Source organism: Melozone crissalis, unplaced genomic scaffold (genome assembly GCF_028551555.1).
Source record: "Melozone crissalis strain CALT ecotype California unplaced genomic scaffold, PUWL_Pcris_2 ptg000038l_1, whole genome shotgun sequence".
Classification (NCBI taxonomy): Eukaryota; Metazoa; Chordata; class Aves; order Passeriformes; family Passerellidae; genus Melozone; species Melozone crissalis.
The window spans coordinates 5,149,458-5,169,202 of NW_026535816.1; the positions used below are offsets into that span (position 1 = coordinate 5,149,458).

Genomic DNA, 19,745 nt, shown 5'->3' on the forward strand with positions numbered 1-19,745 from the left:
GGTGCTTCTTCCCAGATAATCCCAATTGCTCGTGTCTAGTTTGGAACAGCAGATCACCAGTAACCAGAGCAGGTGTTGGACTGTGCCACCAATCTGCACAGCTTTCCCCACTTCTGGTGTAAGGCTTTTCAAAAAATTCCTTGGGTCTCAAAATTAATAATGAATAGCCATTATCATTATAAACAGGGAGGATAATATTTCATTGTAACTGTCTTAGTTGTGGTTTAAGGATTCTACAACCCATTCTCACACCAACACACACACACAGACATCATCTCTGAGAGTTCACTGGGTCTACCCTCCCTTTCTATCCCTAATAAAATTATTATTATTATTATTATTACACTGTGCTTCAGACAGCCCCTTCTCCCCAAAGAGAAGGAATTAAATGCCACTCCTATTTTCCTGTTTCAAACCACATCCACGAGAGCAGTAACTCTCTGTGAATACTGCCCTCTTAAGGACACTATTCTCCTTTCAGGTTCTTGGTGCTGCCATCCCCAGACTTGATCTCTACATTTTTGCCTCTCCAAATACCTGAGTTTGAGGAAAATTCTTGATCCATTTCTCTCTTGCAAAAGCTTTAAGGATGCTTTAGCAGTCTCTACCTGTGGTAAATGGTAGTTCAGTGAAGTTCCCTACCCAGGGGATGGCATTTCCCTCTCTGTTCCCTTTGCCCCCACTTCCAACCTCACCTGTGTTGGCCCAGAGGCAGCACAGCCCAGTGCACAGAGGAATAATGAGGGAAGGCCTCTGTGCCATGCCTGCTTCCCAAGCTGCCACATCCCTCAGCATTTTTAGGGAATGCCTCTGTGCAATGCCTGCTTCCCAAGCTGCCACATCCCTCAGCATTTTTAGGGAATGCCTCTGTGCCACGCCTGCTTCCCAAGCTGCCACATCCCTCAGCATTTTTAGGGAATGCCTCTGTGCAATGCCTGCTTCCCAAGCTGCCACATCCCTCGGCATTTTTAGGTTGCTGTGGGCCAGCATGCAAGGAAGAACTGAAGATTCTGTTACTGAACATCCCTTTCCCACTGGAGAAGCATTTAGCTGCCAATCATAATTAGAACTTGGAGGTTCCACTGGTGAGAAACTGAGTTCTGGAAAAGGAAACTCAGAGTTGAAGAAAAGTGTGGTGTGAATGTAAAGAGGAGCAGCAGCCAGGCCATGAACCAGTTCCTGCCACACTCTGTACATGGAGGGGGTGTGCACATACACACAAACACACAGCCTTGCAATTCCAGCACTGCCTTGGGAAGTCTGTATTTCCATGAAACAATTCCATAATTTTTAAAATAAAAAACACAGCATTTAATGATTAAAATAACACAACAGAATGAACAAATGTTTTATTGGCATGTTCATTGTTGTAAACAGCATCTGGCATGAAAAAGTTTACCAAAATCTTTTGATTGTTATAAATTAGGTGGTTTTTCCAAAAACTATGGAGAATTGTTCTCTATTGATCTTTATGGACCAAAGCAAAAACTTGCTGTTCCTAGGCTTTGCAATGAAATCATGTTGACTGCATCAGTCTTTGCACCACAGCCTGAACTACCGAGTTCGTACGTTGAGGTGTTAAGAGGTTGCCCCAATATTTGACTACATATAGCTATGGAATCAACTCTGGGAAAAAATAAACTGACTTTCAGCAGGTGGAGAAGATGCAAACTTGTAATAGTCTTAAAAACAAAATGTACAAAAGGTAGCAGAACAGAACAAAAACTTCATTAACAAGGGGAAGTACAACCCTAAAGTACCCAGCATCGTCAAACATAAAATGAATACAAATTTAAATAGGCAACTATACTTCCAAATGTACACAATGAATGTCGATATGTGTAAAGAATAGCATGGTAAATAGCTGAACTGCAGTTCTGGTAAATGGATAGGGCAGATTTTATTTACACATTGAACGCAATACACTAGAGCTGCTCGTCGGTAACCTATTAAAAACCACTTTACCTTACAACAGCACTTCTGCAAACAAACAAGGCCTGCCAGCAGCTTCCTGCAGACACTCTCTGAGCCCCTGTTTTATGGAAGAATATTCTAAAACCTGACACTTGCAGCACTCCCACGCCCGGCCCTTCCCCGCCGCTGTCCTAGAACCAATGAGTTAACATCTACTCCAGACTCTCTGATGAGGTAATGCGTGTATCAGTGAAACAAACAGAGAAAAGGATTCTTTCATGGCCTTTGCACAGCTTTTATTATTAAGCTATGAGTATCCTGTTGGAGGCTAGTTTCACTAGCTACTATGTGCACACTGTCCTCAACAATTTCCACTCGTTTCCCTCCCCGCCCACTTTTGAGTTCTAATCTTTTATTTGCACATCCCTTTTAGCTTTACAGTACACGTGACTCTAGTGCACAACATGATTCCAAGTCCCACGGTGGCCAGCGGGCGCTGCCTGCGGCCGGCCCCGCCCGGCTGTGCTGGTGTCAGCGCTTTACACCTAATGAATGTCCTGCCGTAATGGCACTACACAGTAGTAGTGAACCTTTTGATTGGAAACAAAAAAAATTCCCCAGGGAAAATGCTATAGCAAGTATCAGTCTTGAGTCAAATCTTTATTTGGTGCTCCATCCAGATAAATTTTTAGTGCTTTTTCTTTACGGGGAGAGTAGGTTACCCGGTGTCCAGTTTTCTGGAGTCTGCTGCTTTCTTTTTTCATCAGTTCATTTCTTTGCTCATCTGTTAATTCCATTAATTCTTCAGTTTTATCCCTAAAATGTAAACATATGTTCAAATTCAGATCAATACAGTAACCACAAGCAGACTTCTGGGGTTTTTTCAGCTTGGAGCAACTTCGTAAAAACCACAACTAAGCATAATATTTCTTAGGGATTGCTTTATTCTGCAGGAACAGGCAATATGTCCAAACCTGCTTTTCCAGCAGAAACATTCAGTGTTCTGCCTGACTACAAACCAGGGCAAGAAACAAGCCCATACTCCTCCATCTCCCTCACATTACTCCTGTTCTTTACAGACAACCACAGCTCTGCTTTGCTTTTGGTCTCAGTGCCAACAGCTGGAAGCTGTGTGTTAGCCAGCCCTCACCAGATGTTCTCCCAAGTCATTTTCATCAGGACCAGCACATTATTAACCAGCTGGTTTTCCCCAGCTCACATGCAATTATGCAAATTGCCACAGCAGTGTGTCCATGAGGCTGCCCCACCAAGTTTAGGAGAAATGACAATATTCAAGCTCTCAGTCCTCAACTCCTGCCCTCAGCTGATCAACATTTCCCACATTAACAGAATTTTTAGCATAACAGGCTTTTTAAAAAGAATCCATACTAATTTCTCAAAGGAATAAACCCAGACAATAAAATCCTTGCTCTCCAAAACCTACAGCAAGACTCTCACTAACTCCACATGGGATATGGTTCTATTTTAAGAAATTAAATCCAGATACACACTCAAGCATAACAACTAGCTTTAATTTCAGTGGTTCAGGAGGGAGGATTGAGTAAAAAGACACAGTTCTTGTTTTCTTAACCTTAATTAATATTCAGGCTTTTAGGAAGCTGAGGAGCACAAATATTTCAGCTGAATGTTTCAAACCTTTTCTTTAAGGTAACAAAGGGTATTTTATGTTCCTGTCCATTACATCACCCCACAGATGTTAACCACAGGGGGTTTTCTGCACTGTTTATTATACTGTAATGAAATACACACCTATAAAATATTACTGCACCATCATCACAAATGTACAGGGGCCAGACATTCAATGTAGATACTTTTGGATTCCAGTCCAAGTCTTGATGAATCTCTAGTATGGAAATGTCACAGGGAAAGGTTCCTCTACCCTGAAAAAAGCAATTACTTAGTGAATACAATAAAACTCATAATCACACATCTGTGCTATTAAAGGGTAAAAAGCCATAAAATTTTACTTACCTTTGCAAATTCAATGTTTTCTAAGGGTATTCCACTTATTTCACTTAGCTGTGAAGAGAAATGGTGCATTTAATACTATTCCAAAGCAACATTACAGTGTCTACATAACACGAACAGCTGCCAAATCTAGAAGTGGAATTATCTGCAAGTCCTCCAATGTACAAAACTGAAGTGACAAGTACACATTCTTAACATTTCTGACGTTACCAGCGTGTCACAAGTGACGCTTGCTGTGACAGCATTTCATCACACTTCTCTTAATACTGAAGGGGAGACAAAAAAAGTTCATAGAAACAATTAATTATAACATTCAAGTTCCAAGATACAAAGAGACCAAGTGCCTCAAGTTAAACCCTGTGTCACATGGAAGGTGTTACCCAGTCAATCTGGGAGCAGGCACAGCTGGAAAGTATGCATGGCTAAGACCCACCTCCACACACCTGCACTTCCTACCAGAACTTTAAGAAAGAAAATTGCTCCCTGCACATCAATTCTTAAGGCAAGAAAACAAGGCAGCCAACTCTTTCTTCAGACACAAGTGAGGAGGAATTCTTGACTGCGTGCAAGAACCTGTAGTTATGACTTCATTTCTACCTGAGGAATGCAAGAAAGCAGCCCATAGCTTAATCTGTACAACACAAACCCAGCCTGTGAACTACCACCCCTAATTTAGGAATTCTCAGGGTCACTGACACCAGCATTTTTACTGGCCTCAACATCCAAGGTGGCCTCCTAACAACTGGGTATTGCCATGTATAAATAAACATTTCTCCAAGTGTGGAACCCTGTGATACATTGAATGAACAAAACAGTTTCAGATTTCTGCTGGCATGACACAGGTCTGCTTACCTGTTAGAGCATCCTGACCCTGAGTAAAACCAAACCATATCACAGCCACACCGTCTTTCCAACCAAAACACAGTTCAGCCTACTTGATACAGCAACAGTTGTCAAATTCAAATATGAGGAGGCTGAAAGGTTTGGTATTTTGGAATAACAAAACATTAGCTTGAAAAAACACCAAGAGGCAATAGCTCAGCTTTTCTTTCTTTTCTTTTGGGGCAATAGCTCAGCTTTTCTTTCTTTTCTTTTCTTTTGGGGCAATAGCTCAGCTTTTCTTTCATGTGTGTTTTCTGATGATAAGAGACAAAGGTACTATTCAGCTGCTTAAACTTCAAGATGTGACTTCTTTTTTTGCGTGTATTCACTCAAATACTTTCAGACCAGACCATTAGGTGAAACTAAGAAATCAAGTTGATAATTCATGTGGCTTGGTAATGGGATGGGATAGGTTATCAGTTCCCAGGGAAAAATGATCACCACACAACAAGATTTTTGGGGCTGTGACATCCTTGTGCTTCCCACCAGAGAACATCAATAAGGCTCTTGGTCATCACAAGAAACTTGCATCATATTACACATTTTACCTTCTCTTTTAATTCTTCAACACTGCTGCTTTCTAGTACTACTTCCTGGAAAGAATCTAATTTCATCTCTGACGGCCTCCATCGTCTTGATAAAACAGCAAGCTGTGACATGGATTTCATCTTTTCTACTCCTAGCAAAGTAAGAAATTTTTTGTATTAACATTGCAAAATATCCTATTTTAAATTAGAGTTTGTCCATAGCTTAAAGATACTTTAATATGGAAGACTGCCCTAGAGATACATGCACAAATCAAGTAACCCAGTGAGCTGCAAGCAGTTCACTTGTAAAAAAGGGGAAGAGGAAAGGACTATGATTTAGTTGAAATTTTCTGTTACCAGCTCCTATAAATGAATTTTTCATGGGCAGAATCTCTTTGAAGCCATAGGGCAGTGGCCATAAAGCCCAGCTCAGTTACCCATGGCAGATCTATCCCCCAAACCAGAGGCTGACTCCAGGTCTGGCATCTGCACAAGACCTTCCTCAGCTATCTGGTATTTCTTCATGTGCTTCACCTCCTTTACCAAAATAAGCTTTTCCCTTTTAACTTCTAGATTTCCCTCACCAATTCTACACTTGTTACTCAAATAATCTTTTCACCCACCACCTTCAAGAGTTTTAGTATTTGCTGCCTCCAGCCTGTTTATACCTTGTTCCAGGTTTCAGAGCTGTCTCTGGCTGATGGAACAATACTGTTTATATTACAATTAGATAAGCAGAAATGATATCCAAGGGCTGATTTATTTTTTTATTTTTAATTAGCCTAATTTTTTATCATCTAGCATGCAGAACATGAGGATTAGACATTTATGTCTAACATAACATGCTTGTTTTGGTGGAAACTGTTGCAGAACACTTGGAAGCCCTGTAATCTGCAAGGTGAGTGAGGTGGGCTCCAGTGTCTGAAGCTGTATCTCCAAGACCTACTCACTACTGAAACAGTACAGCAGGAGCTGAACAAAAATTTTGAACTGTAAAGTCTGAACTACAGCAGGAGCTGATACATATGTCCATAGGAATCTGCAGGCTTCCTGGATCTCCTGGCTCATTTCAAATTTTGATACCTTCACTGGCATAATTCTGTTAAAACTGAAAATACCAGAATTGAACACGGTTCCCAAAATACTTGGCTAAGAGCTAAGTGAGACTTCTTACACCAGGTATGCCTAGGAAGAACATTCCTGAGTGAATGGAATTCACATTCTTCATCTATACATTAACTGCAGTACCTGTTAATCTAGAGGCCAAGGAGCATGGCCCATTTTTCTTACCCTTAAATTACTTTTGAATTCAGAATCAAAATTTTAAGTGTATATGCAAAGGAATGCTTAAGAAATGGCATAATTTAAATTATATTAAGCAGAATTTCAGAAACATTCTGCTCTCTAATCTTTGATTCAAAAATTGTTTTGATGAACAGAAGCTTTGGTTCCAAATTCCTTGACAGAAGTGTTTTCAATCCTGTCTGAAAATTACTAAATGACTGAATGGCTGGGCCAACTTAAATTATACAAATGCATTATGTATCTGCATGTACATATTTCAGCTACCTAGTCATCACTAATACTAATTCAAAAACAAATCATTACCATCAAGTATTTCTAAGAAGACCTCCCAGTTGCTGGAAATATTGATATCTTCTTCATAGATATGATAATCCAGAAACACAGTGCCTGGATTCTTCCAGGTTTTCTTTCGTAGGCGAAACCTATAAATACATCACAAAAAACCTCAGTGAGAGTTTCTATCTGCTCATGAACACTTAGCACTGGCAGAGATCAAAACTGAACATTTTCTGACAAAACTGAAATACTACAACTCATTGATTCAAGGCTTGGTGAAGTTTAACAGGAACAAGTTTAATGTTCAGGAGAAATCCTGACAGCAGGGCGTCACTGCTGGCTTAGTGCTGAATCATTCATAAACACAAGGGAAACAATTCTGTACTGCACTTGTTCAATGCAGGAAATATGTAGGGATTTAAAGGAAGAAAACCATTTCCTAATTAGGGATTACCCAATTATGGTAAAGGGCAGACAGCCCAGATCAGTGCTGTACACACACACAGTGATGCTGCACAAGCAATTTGCTGCAGTGATCTATGCTGGGCTTGCATGTAGAGAGCAGGTGGCTCTTTTAAGAACTGATTTACTTATTATCCCCCTTTCTGAAGGAAATCATCATTAGAGAGATCTAAAGTTGCAGATATATTGCAGGCAATTCTATGTAAATGTTATCCCCTACAGAATTCATTTTGTGTGAAAGTAAAGAATTGCTGAATTAGTGTTTGCATTCACAAACTGATTCAAAGACCACAGCAATTTATTTCTGTTTCTTCCATTATTTTCTTTCTCCACAAGAGGAAAGAAATCCCCAAACACATTTTAAAATGATATTTCATCAGGTTTACCTGTCAATTGTCAAGTCTAGGCCACATTGTTCTCGAAGCTGAGGAAGCAGCTCCTCTTTGGACTGTCGGACAGTCATTCCTTTAGCAAAAACTGCATCTAGAAGAAACTTGCATGGCTGTGAACATAAATAGAAAGAGATAAAGGACAGAATTCTTTCAAACAGAAAACTGTACCACTGTTAATGCCTTGTGACCAGTCCCATCCACATGGCAAAAAGATCAGCAAGTTTCTTGTTAACAAGGTAGGCAATGAATTCACTAATATGGGGTGGAACCAATGAGTGTAGCAGCAGCCCTTTGGCAGGGCACTCCAACCCTCTGCCTGCCTGTGCTGTGCTGCTAATGCTACCATTACATTCACATTCCACACAATGGCAAAGGAGCTTTCAAATTAAATAAGCCACACCATCATAAAAATGCCATTTTGTTGGCTTTCATGATTAGACACAGCTCCATCCGTGGAAGTTGCTTTTAAATTTATCTTATTCCCTGCTTTAGCAGTTCAGCTTAGTCTCTTATCCATTATTAATACATCTTCTGCAATTTTGTCCAAAAAATAAAATTGAAGTGCATACAAAGTCAACTTGTAAAGACTGCAATCTATCCAGTCCACAATCTATATAACCACTTCTGTATTTTTCATGTTATTTTTCAGGTCCCAGAAGATGTAACAAGCATGAGCTGCCTTACTGCAAGAGAGGCACTTTTGTTTCAGCCTTGCCTTATGCAGAGGGACCATTACCCAGATAACCCTCCTGACCAGCACCATCTGCAGCACATGAATGGGATGAATTAGATCAGTTCAGCATCACTGGAAACCACAGCCACAAGCAAACAGTTTCTTCTTTGGAGAGAAGGCTACGTGACTGTCACACTTTTAAGGGAAACAAAGAAACGATTCACTTGTCCTCCATTTACACTACAGAAATAGAGACACTTGAGAGATAGTGTAAATCACATTCCAACTGCTTACTTGGAACAGAAATAATCTCTTAACTTCCTCTCTAAATCTTTTCTATATCCCTTGTGGAGAAATATGAAGAAAAGGAGTTTCATTTTTTTCCAACATTTCGAAGCAAAACCTCGGCCAAGGCACACACCAATATTTTCATGAATCAGCATTGAAACTTCCAATGCCTTACCTCAGGCTCATTTACCAAGAGTTGATAGACTTTGACTCTGTATTCACCCTTCTTAAGGGCTCTTCCAAGTCTAATAGTTATCTAGAATGCAAAAGGAATATCTGTTAGAACTGGTACCAAAATCAGAATTGTGTTTTGTAACATGATACCAAGACCAAAAGAATTCTTTCACCTGTTACAAATTAACTTTATCTATATTGTACCAATATACTTTCAATGATTCAAAATAACTTCTAAACAACCTTATTGTCATCAGAAAATGATGAAAGGGTCTCATTCAGCCGAACACTCTCAAACTCTTGATTGCTGGCATAGACTCTAAAGACTTTGAAGTGAGAAGATGGAACTCCAACAAAAGGCTCCAAGTGTTGCTTGAAGGCAGACAGTGTAATTCTTTTATCAACATGCACCATCAGCCCTAAGCAAAAATAAAGACAAAAATGGTATGAAACACCTTGCTACAAAAAAAAAGCACTCACATACAATTTCCATATATTCAGTTAGCACTTGCAGCAAAAGAGTACTGAAAAGCCTGAATTATGGTTACTGGCTACATTTACACTTTATCTAATGATGTTATCATAACCTTTAAAAACTTTTTTATGTTTTAAGTGGTTATGGGCAGATATTTCTGGGGGACACAGCAGTTTAGAAAACAAACAGAATTCCATGGAGCAACTGCTAAATCCTCCTCCAGCTTTCTGTGCCTCAAAGGACAGGGAGCTGCTTTGGTGCTGGGACTGGCTGGGCACAGCCACCCAGCCCCTTCTATATTCCTTCCTGGCATTAAAAAGGTAAATTCTATGTTCTGGAAGGCCACAGGCTATCACAAGACAAGCTCAAATCCAGATTAAGGGATTTTTTCATGGAATAATGTTGTAATTAAGGAACAACTGTAGTAACATTAAATTCTGGAATGTAAAGGGAATAGTTACCTTTAGAAATTGTTCTTCTTAATACATGCAATTTGTACTACACTACAAACTATATCATGATTATGTAACTTCATGACACTCTAGAATAAATTATCCAGAATACTGAAGTGAACAAATAAATTATTTTAATTATATTAAAAATAAAAGCAAGCTTTCCCCTCAGGATAATTGTTTATGTGTACTATGTGTACTATGATAACATCAAAATCACCACAAACAAGTAGTTCCTGAATCCAACTAGACCAACCAAAACAAAACAGGGAAAAATGAAAGCAGTTCAGAATTAGCCCTAAAGAAAGACCATTCCAAGCTAAAGGAGTCATTTTATCAAAGCTTTAGTAGATGCAAATCAATTTCTCTGTGAGAAACTCTTCTTTATCTATTATTATTACAATCAGATTTCTGGATTGACATGAAAGCCTTTGCCTTTGAAAATATTTATCTTACATCCTATTATTCTTCTATTATTATTCTGTTAGTTATAAAGCACATGCAGGTACAAAGAGTTGTTGAAATTATTTATTTTTTATGACAATTATATACCACTTAGGCTCTTATACCGCACTTGTTTGGATACTTTCATGTCAGCCATATGCCTCACTGTACCCACTGTATTTCATTTAGTGAATTAAATCATCAATATCAAGTATATTTGAATTTTCTTTACAGTCAAATGACTAAGGCTTTTCGGGTTTGTTAGCCTAAATGGTAACACATTAAATAAGTGCATTCTGAAACAGGTGAATCAGCAGCAGCAGATGCAACTATGATCCTTTCACTAGAAGGCAGCTCAGCTTGCTCTTCAGGGAACACCATCAATACACTTCAGCAGAGGTTCATTTTCTTAGAAACAAAAGAGCAAGACACTTTTCAAATATGTAATCACTTATAATAAGATCAAAATAGATTCTTGCTGAACATCACATCCTGTCAGCACTTCCATTAGCTTTAATTTGACATTATAATCAAGTTTTTCAATGCTGCCATTAGACTTATTTAACACAGCACATAAATTAAGTAGTAAAACCCACAGAATTCTTTTAAGACACTTAAAAAAGAATACATACATTTTTGCCCTTCTCCTGAACCCTCCTCTGCAGTGTAGGGCTCTGATTTAAAGTACATATACTGTGCTTCTCCTCTGCTCTTGCCACTTTCATCATATTCACTGTCTGTCCCAGAATCCTCTTCTGCTGTGTCCCAGGTTTCCTTCTTGCCCTGATTGGCCTTTGAGCGCCGGCTGCTGGTGATGCTGTGGGAATCCAGCCCGTTGGCCAGGGGCAGGGGGGCATTGTCCACGTTGCACAGAGTGTCACTGCTGTGGCTGGAGCTGAGGATGTCACTGTCCACTGAACTCGTGCTCCTGTCGTTGTTGACATCCGAGTCAGACCGCTCCTCGGACTGCAGGTTCTCTGCATCAGAAATCTGAATTTGGTTGTCAAGTTCTCTGTTTTCTGCTGATGCTGAAGAGTCTATTTCATTTAAAGGTGACTCAATGTTTTCAAAATCACTGGCTTCTGTGCTTTTGCTGCTGTCTCCATTATCTCCCTCCTGCTGCTGCTGCAGGGACAAGCTTTTAAGTTTTTCAGTGCTTTCTTCCAAAATCGCCTCTACGGATTTCATATTACCTACAGGTCCTTTTACTCTTTCACAAGGTTCCTCCAAGTTGCCTGCAGCCCCAGCAGACTTCTGATAAAGGGCCCGTCGGAGCTGAGAGCCAGGAGCCTGCTCTGGCAGTGACACGTACAGCCTGATGGTGTTCGCGTGGCGATCCAGAAGCTTCCACAGCTGGGAGTCCGTGTACGTCACGTGGCGGTCCAAGGTCTCTGAGCTTTCAATGAACACCTGAACAGGAAAGAAGTGTTGTACCATGTAGTGTTCTTTTCAATAAATGCAACAAGAGCAAACACGGGGTTGAGCACACATTGGAAATAATGCCATCAAGAAACATCACCTTTAATCAAAATGTTAAAATACACGCTTAGAAAAAGACAGACCGAGGAGTCTGCAGTTCAATAATGATTTCACTTTTCCTTGTTTTCATAACCATGTTTAAGACTGGAGTGAACTGTAAGCAGACTGACAAGCTGCAGGAAACACATCCAGAAGTGGATTGATGGATCGCTCCACGTGCACCCTTCACCTGTGCACAGCACTGTTATGGCAGCAATGAGACCCACCACTGCAGCAGGCTGTGTCTTTACTTTCTAGTACAGTGTCATAAGAAGTTTTAAATGTCTACATGTTCAACAATAGTGCAAATTAAATGGCTCTCTTCCCTTTGTCAAAGGGCTCCATGGTGTAGCAACATTGATTGAGAAAGGCCTCTAAGTAACTGAATAGCAACTCAGTGCCACTGTTCTGCTCAGCTGTGAGCCATCCAAGTCTTCCTTAATCTTTCTTCATCAAGATGATTTAATATTGAGCTTCAACATCAGAGACAGAGGATGTGCAAAATGTGCTAAAAGATGGGCTATTTCTACAGCAGTAAAAAAGGGCAATGTATGCATTTAAAATGTTAAAGTTAGTTGAGTGCTAAGTCACTCTTCTTCTGAATGCATCATACAAGTATTTTTTGGAAAAGTAATGTAAATTGTCCAGGGGGAATCTTCACAGTGAACACTACTGAATTTAAGATAGAAACCCAATGAAAACTTGCTTTTAGTTTTGATATTTGTTTCTTAGGAAGTTTAATACTACTAAGAGCAGGTACAGTTGTTCAGGTGTTTTTAGCAAACACATCCACAGCAATTTCATAGTCTGATCCCTAAGAATGCTTGACTTTTAACAGTGTTCTTCACAAGGCTGATAAGCTCAGCATCATCTGAACCAGGGTAACAGCCACATGTCTGATTCTCAGTCCACTCTCTCCTATGCACATTTGGTTTCATAAATTGCCTAGAGTATTCACCAGCACCACTGTACCAGGCACAGAAACCCACACACTACAGAGCAAAATCTGGGACAGTTATCCATTATCAATTCTTGTCCATGCCTTTTATAACACAACAGGTAACCACAAACACAAGGAATGGACAATTCAAAAAGCAGAGGACGTACCTTGTTGCTCCTAAAAAAGCCTTCAGCTTTCAGAGTTTTGCTGGAGACGTTCAGCAGCCGCAGGTCGTTGTAGCAGCGCTCCAGCACCACCCGCATGGTTTCAGCGGGCAGGTGTGTGGCCTAAAACAGGACAGGGACAGAACATGGGCATCACACATGCCTTCAAAATTGAAAAAGCTGCTTCATTTCTGGGATTATTCACTGGGAAAGGAGCAGGTTTGTCCATCAACTTTGAAATTGCAAAAGAGAACTTGGGGGGAAAATCTCGCAAACCTGTTCAGTCCCAGTGCCTTTCCTCCACCCTTTAATATGTAGCAAGTGTCAGTTTTTCCAAAAGGTCAGAAGCATAAAGTGGCCTGACTTTGCAGAGAACTGGAAAATCATTTATGACAATAGTCTTATCTTTAACGTATGAACCAACTGAAAATTAAAAATCTTCTTGAACAACAGGTTTTGCACAGTATTCACTTAATTCTTAGACTGAACTCAAATTCCTGGAATCTTATTTTATAACAACTATTATGAACTTACACCAACTACTGAATTATTTTACACAGAAATGTGAAAATGCAATCTGTCTTCCAATGCAATGGAAGCAGTAATGTCCCTTGGTTTCAAACCATGTAAAAATCAATTTGCATCTTGGTAATACAGGGCTACTGGGAAGAAAAGGATTGTAATATGGACGTGGACAGCTTTGGATGTTGGGTGTCAAATGCTAAAGCTGGGGGAAGTTACACTTAGGTTCAGTTGTGTGGTGACAGTTCATTAGTTGTGTCACCAGCTGGACTCTCAGTGAGGATGTTAAAGGTACTAACTCTGCATGGAAGCAAGAAGCAGCCTGCTGCTCTCAGCAGGAGTGAGCAGATGGACAAACTCAGCTGTAGCTTCTGACTGAACCCTGCTGGACAGGACTCACAGCACGATCTGCAAAAGGTGCAGGCTCTCATTTGAGGTATGGAAATCATGACACACTTCAGTGACAACAAATGAAAACTCTGTAACACAAGTCCATAAGGACTGTAAAGTACCTTTGAAATGAGCTGTTTAAACTCTGACACCGTTTGATTCAAATAAGCTCGCACACTTATTGGAGGAGCAACAGATTCAGTCTTCAGGTCGACTACGTGAACCTTTACCATGACCTCTGCAGGAGGAGAAAAAAGAAAACAAAGTCACACATATACACAGAGAAAATTCAACAGACAAAGAAAACACATCTATGTTTGTCTGATGTAATAATTAAGGGGCTGCATTAAATACAAACAGTGAAAACTCAGAAAGCAGTCCAATTTCAGAATTACATTTTTTGATCAAATTTCATGCCAAAAAAGAAAAAACCTTCCAGTTTGGCCAATTTTAGTATACCTTAGACCTGCTTCAACTAGAAGTAAAGTCAGCAGCACAGCACATGATGTAGTTCTGAAGACTGACTGTAAAATCTAGGGTTTTTTTCTTGCAACACCTCACACTGAAGCTGTTTTGCAGCTCTGTGCTTGTGCCATCACACACTATAGATAAGGATAGACTAAAAGCATATATTGCAATTATATCTCTTACCACCAGGTTTATAGCACTGGAAAACTTGGTCAGGCCTTCTTGTTTCCAACAGTAAGTCAAACATGTAGGTTGACTTGACCCCTCCAAGTAACAAACCCATTGGGGTATCCTCTTCTCCTTCGTACGAGCGCTCCAAGTAGTCGTGGAACTCATCATATTTGACAAGGCGACAGCAGCTCAAGGGAACAGCCTCTTCTAAATCCATCAGCTGCAATGTGCACACACAGAACCCCCAACATCAGTAACAGCTTAGCTCTGAGTTTAGTTCTTAACCTGCAAGCTAGAAATAACCACTGTGCGTACATCCAGGAACCCCTTGAATTCACAACAGCCACTGTGGTTTTTGAAAACACATCACAGATATTTTGCAATATAGATACATGTTATATATGCATTTATACATGCAATACATATACATGTTTCCAAATTCAAATAGATGTGTTGTTGTTGTATTTCTAGAGTCCCATATCTTTTCTCGCTGTTTTCTTATGGCTGTAGATCTTCACAGCATGGACTCCTTCTTCTGCATGTTGTTCCTTCTTAGTCAGGGCTCCTCCCAGGCTCTCCCTGACTGGCCAACCCACTCCCTTTTATCCCAGCTACCTCCACAGCTGCAGCCCAATGAAGGACATTGCAGCTGCAGCCCATCAAGATCAACTGGGACCTACCAGGGCAAGGCCTATATACAGATACTGAAGTACAATACAGATGTTTTACTGGGACTCAAAGGCCACCTCTACTATATAGATGCCTGCATGAAAATGCAGAAAAAAGGGAATTTTGAAGAGAATGTACAGAGGCACATGAAGACATTTCCCAGAAGTATTTTCAGAGGAATACATTGCCTATCACTTCTACCAGATGGCATCTTAGAGGCTGGAGGGAGTCGCATCCACTAACTGTGCATCTCAAGAAGATGTCAGCACATCCCAAATATCTAAGTGCCTTGCTGGTGCTCTCCTAGCCAAAAACATACACAGCAAGAAGCAAAGAGTACAAGTAGGTGAGCAAAAATTGATGTCTTCAGCCCCCACCTGTTTGAGGAAGGCAGAGATCAAACAGGCCTTGGTGTTCACTCCTATTACTGAATTAGCTACCCAGGAAGATTCTCAAGGACTCTATTATGTATCTAATATAAGGTTTTTTACTGCAAGGCCAATAAAAGTGTTCAGAATTCTTTCAATTTGCTGAGGTCATAGTGAGTTAACAGCAACTCTCACTGTCTGAGTTTAAAACAAGGGTATGCCAGATCATACTGCCTTCCACAAGGGCAGGCTGCATCAGCAATCAGCTGATGGCTACTGACAGAAAACTTCATCAATAATGACAAAAGACAACACCTTTAAAAAAACAAAACCAAAAAACCCATTATACAGAACTTCCCAAGAAGCAGCCTCCAAAACCAACCCCCCAAGAAATCCCCACAGCCAAGCCCTCTCAAACACTCCCACAGTATTCCAAATTAAAAATCTGAAGACACAAAGCAGAAATCACCACAAACAATTTAACTATTCTGTTACACATGGCATACCTTGTAAGCTATTTCCACAGCTTCCTTCAGCGTTCTGTCCTTATGAACTTCCAATTTGTTCTCCATCATTATTTGCTTTGTAGGATGCATGCAGAATAATTTAATCTATGCAATACAAAAGGAAGAAAAATTATCATGAAGACATTTTCAAATGTCTTTCCATTGAAGTTGAAAACACCATATCCATGCAATCTAATATGAAATACACCTTTAGCTCTGCTTCAGCTGTGGGACAGTTTCCTTTCAGCTGGTTATACAACTGCAGACAGAGTATGTCAAAGGCACATGAGGGATTTGTGTGCATCTGAATCTTTCTCCCAGCTAGGGTACAGCTTCTATAACCAGAACATCTTGTGGGCACAGGCAGTGAGCAAATGCTCCAAAGCCAAATGCACACATGAACAATGAATGTGAAATTCCTTTTTCGCATGAGGTTACACATTTTGCAATGAGAGAGCTTCCTCAGAAAATCACTTGATTCATAGATAGAGCAGCTGACTGCCATGCATGTAAGACACTGAGATCCAATTTTCTTTGCCATTAAATCTAGGGTTTGAAAAAGTTCTGCTCTTTCTGTCAAGTAACTGTTTAGAATTAGTTTAAGAAACAACATTGCACAAAGTCAAGGGTCACAATAGGAAAAGATTTAACAGTACAAAACACAATGTGCTGCATTACACATTCTTTGGAAGTAATTTTGCTTAAAATAAGTGCTAAGTTGTTTTGGTTTTAATACCAATTCAAATCCACATGCAATACATGAATTCAACAAAAATGTCTGGTGAATACTTCTAACAGATGCCTGCACTATGTACAGCTTTCCAACAGGTGTGGAATTTGTTTAAAAGAATTGTTAGTGCAAACATTTATCACAAAGGAGCCCTTGCACTGTAGTAAAAAAATCACTGTTTACTACAGAAACATTTCCCACTACCAATGTGTTGTTGCTCAGTCCAGCAGAAATTCTAACCTTGCACGTGTTGCGTTCAATTTCACGTTGCCTCTTTTCTTGTTCTTCTAATTCTCTCTCTTTCTGTACCAATTGTTTAATGTGCTCTGGATATTCATGTGCCTCAAGAAACTCTGCCAGTAAAAACAAAGCAATAGTTTTTAAAAAATACAGTTTTTCCACAGCAAGCATTACATTTCCACCTTTAGGCATTACAGGTATATTTGAGTTATCTTTCTTGCCTTTTCACCCCACTCTTTTTCCACATAAATTTCCCACTACACCATGCCCTGTTCTCTTTTATATTATTCAAATTAAACTGAAGTCAGTCTTTGATTCCCCTTGCTTATGTTATCAGCAACACAAGAAGGCAATAGTAGCAAAAGATTCCAGTATCAGTAAAGCTTTTCTGTAGTAAATACATTGAAGCTGATGACTGCTTCAGTCATCTTAATCCATTTTTACAGTAAGTGCAAATACTCTTCCAGAAAGTGAATTAGTTGATAATAAAAGTCTCAAGGTATCGCTATATTATGATAAAATAAATACTGCACTTCATGCAGGTTAGTGTACTTTATGACATTGTTTCATAACAACAAACAAAACCACTACATGCAACATTTAAGTTAAAAAAAAAAGAACACCTTTTGCAAATACAACTGTTGAACTTACTTGCATTTCTTGTTGGATCTTTCAGTCTGTATATCAGCATGTAAGCATTTGTTGAGCTGGGGGAAGAGAAGAGACAGTGAATTTACCACTCAGGAGACAATATTGGCTTCAGAAGCTGCTCTGGTTTCTTTATCTTTCAGTAAGGAGCTATATCATATCTAAGTTATACACTAACCAAGAATGATTTTCAAAAATAAATATCACATTATTTTAATGATCTGAAACAGCAGTCAGGGTAGTTCTTACAACCACCTGAAGCATCTGCTAATACTTTTAATGTAACATGTTAGGCATATGCACCTTGGCCATTCATAGCATTACACTAAAACATTACCAGAAAGAAAAGTAATATTACAGTAATACTAACCTAGCAAAAGCACTGGAATAATATCCTCTGCTTCCAGAAGATCCTCCATATGTTTTCTTAATATCTTCCTGAGTTATCTAACAGAAAATCAATGTAATGATTGTTTGAGAAACTTGAACTAATCGAGGTGCATTTATTCTCACAAGGAAACATGGCATTACACAACACACTATATTAATAATTTCAACAATAAAAATATTTTTGCTTTTTTGCTGACTTCCAAAAACAATTTCAAAGTGATTTGGCTCTCCATTTTACAATGAATGCAAACAGACTTGTTTAGTTTTCAAAGTGGGAACTTCTCAGAGAAAGAGACCAAGTTTCCTGATTGCAACAGTACCTATGGATGACAGCTGCAACACCTCCATCAGCTGGACAGGTTTAAGAGCAAAGTCTGGACTGCAACAGATCTACAAACACTTCTCTAAGCAAGAAATGCTCTTCACACGTACAGAAGACAAAATTTGAAATACAGCCTGGTCTGTACATGAATGACAGCTTCTTTAGGAACCATCCCACCACCACTGCCAAGGAGAAACACTCCTTTCCCCACCACACAAAAATACATAGATACATAAATAAAGACTCTCCAAACCACTAGAAATCTAGTGGTTTAGCTGATGAGTGAAACATATGCATATGGCAGGACATTAGGAGATGATGAAATCGAGGAAATACTTGAAATATGTATAATGAAACTGGTTTTATGGGCAGCTAAGAGGAAAACCATGAAACAGAAACTTATTGGTCCATTTATGAGTAGAAAACATAACAAAAATTACTATTTTTACCTTGCTAACATGCTGATCATTAAAGCTGTACCACTGATCATCACTAAAAGATTTTATACAGGCATAATAATGGCCACCAGCAGCACTTCCAGAATGAACCATGACAGAAAAGAGCTCATACAGCAAAGAACTCTGTGGAGAGAAGAAAAAAGGTGTGAAACATACTCAGTGAAGAAAAGCTAAGCAAATGGTAATTTAAAAAAAAATTTAAAATAAGGACACAAACCCAGGTAAATAGTTGGATGCAAAGAGTGGATCTGTGTAATAGAGATTAATTAATGCAATAGGCACTGAACAAAACCAGGCTCTGCTATGCTAAACTTCACTCAGCAGTTTGTAGCTACAAAGCTTAGGTCTATTTGCTATCACCCCTCTCCACACTTGATGCTTTACACCCTTTTTTTTTCCATAGATAAATGGATAGAAATAGGGGGCACTGAGCACATGCCTTCACTGCTGCATATAAATGAAAAAATAAAACTGAACCACACTGATCACAAGTGTTACAAGGATATTTTTAGATCATGTAGAAGAAACACTGTATGTTCTCAGCATATCCCACATCCATTATTAAGATATCCAAACCAAAAAGCTTGGCTTGACAGCTTGTTTGCCTTGAGAACAAGTAGTAAGAAACAACTGGCCAATACTTGGACACCCCACTTGCATTACAGACACATAAAATATTCTGGTCTTGTTCCAGTCAAGTGACTAGAAATTATTTTTTCATCATTTCCAACTAAGACTGACAGTATTTAGAACATATACCAAAAACACCCTCTCAAATGGTTCAAGGTAAATACAAACAGGGACAGATGTGAAGATTAACATGCAAGTCAGCCTTAAAAACTGTTACTTTACAGAAAGTACCAGATGAAGCCAAAAAGCTTTCTACCAAGACTGAATGAAAGCTAACTTCAGATGAGTTCACTGAACAACAATACATGAAGTACATATTGTGGACATCACCATAAAGGTCAACATTTTCCATGAAAAC

General features: G+C 39.4%; 1 protein-coding gene across 3 annotated transcripts in view; it reads right to left on the reverse strand.

The window, feature by feature from the left end:
* Positions 1-1,318: 1,318 nt before the first annotated feature.
* USP47 (ubiquitin specific peptidase 47) overlaps positions 1,319-19,745 on the reverse strand; it is a 51,408-nt gene continuing 32,981 nt past the window's right edge. For all 3 annotated transcript variants that reach the window (XM_054283657.1, XM_054283658.1, XM_054283656.1), the window contains exons 12-28: positions 18,749-18,880; positions 17,958-18,034; positions 17,591-17,646; positions 16,940-17,052; positions 15,970-16,074; positions 14,439-14,646; positions 13,910-14,025; positions 12,879-12,998; positions 10,886-11,663; positions 9,126-9,301; positions 8,884-8,964; positions 7,742-7,857; positions 6,921-7,039; positions 5,334-5,464; positions 3,907-3,954; positions 3,685-3,815; positions 1,319-2,730 (exon numbers count right to left, since the gene is read on the reverse strand). In XM_054283657.1, coding sequence (XP_054139632.1) covers positions 2,556-2,730; positions 3,685-3,815; positions 3,907-3,954; positions 5,334-5,464; positions 6,921-7,039; positions 7,742-7,857; positions 8,884-8,964; positions 9,126-9,301; positions 10,886-11,663; positions 12,879-12,998; positions 13,910-14,025; positions 14,439-14,646; positions 15,970-16,074; positions 16,940-17,052; positions 17,591-17,646; positions 17,958-18,034; positions 18,749-18,880 — 2,682 coding nt within the window. In that variant the 3' untranslated portion in view covers positions 1,319-2,555. The remainder of the gene's footprint in view (positions 2,731-3,684; positions 3,816-3,906; positions 3,955-5,333; positions 5,465-6,920; positions 7,040-7,741; positions 7,858-8,883; positions 8,965-9,125; positions 9,302-10,885; positions 11,664-12,878; positions 12,999-13,909; positions 14,026-14,438; positions 14,647-15,969; positions 16,075-16,939; positions 17,053-17,590; positions 17,647-17,957; positions 18,035-18,748; positions 18,881-19,745) is intronic.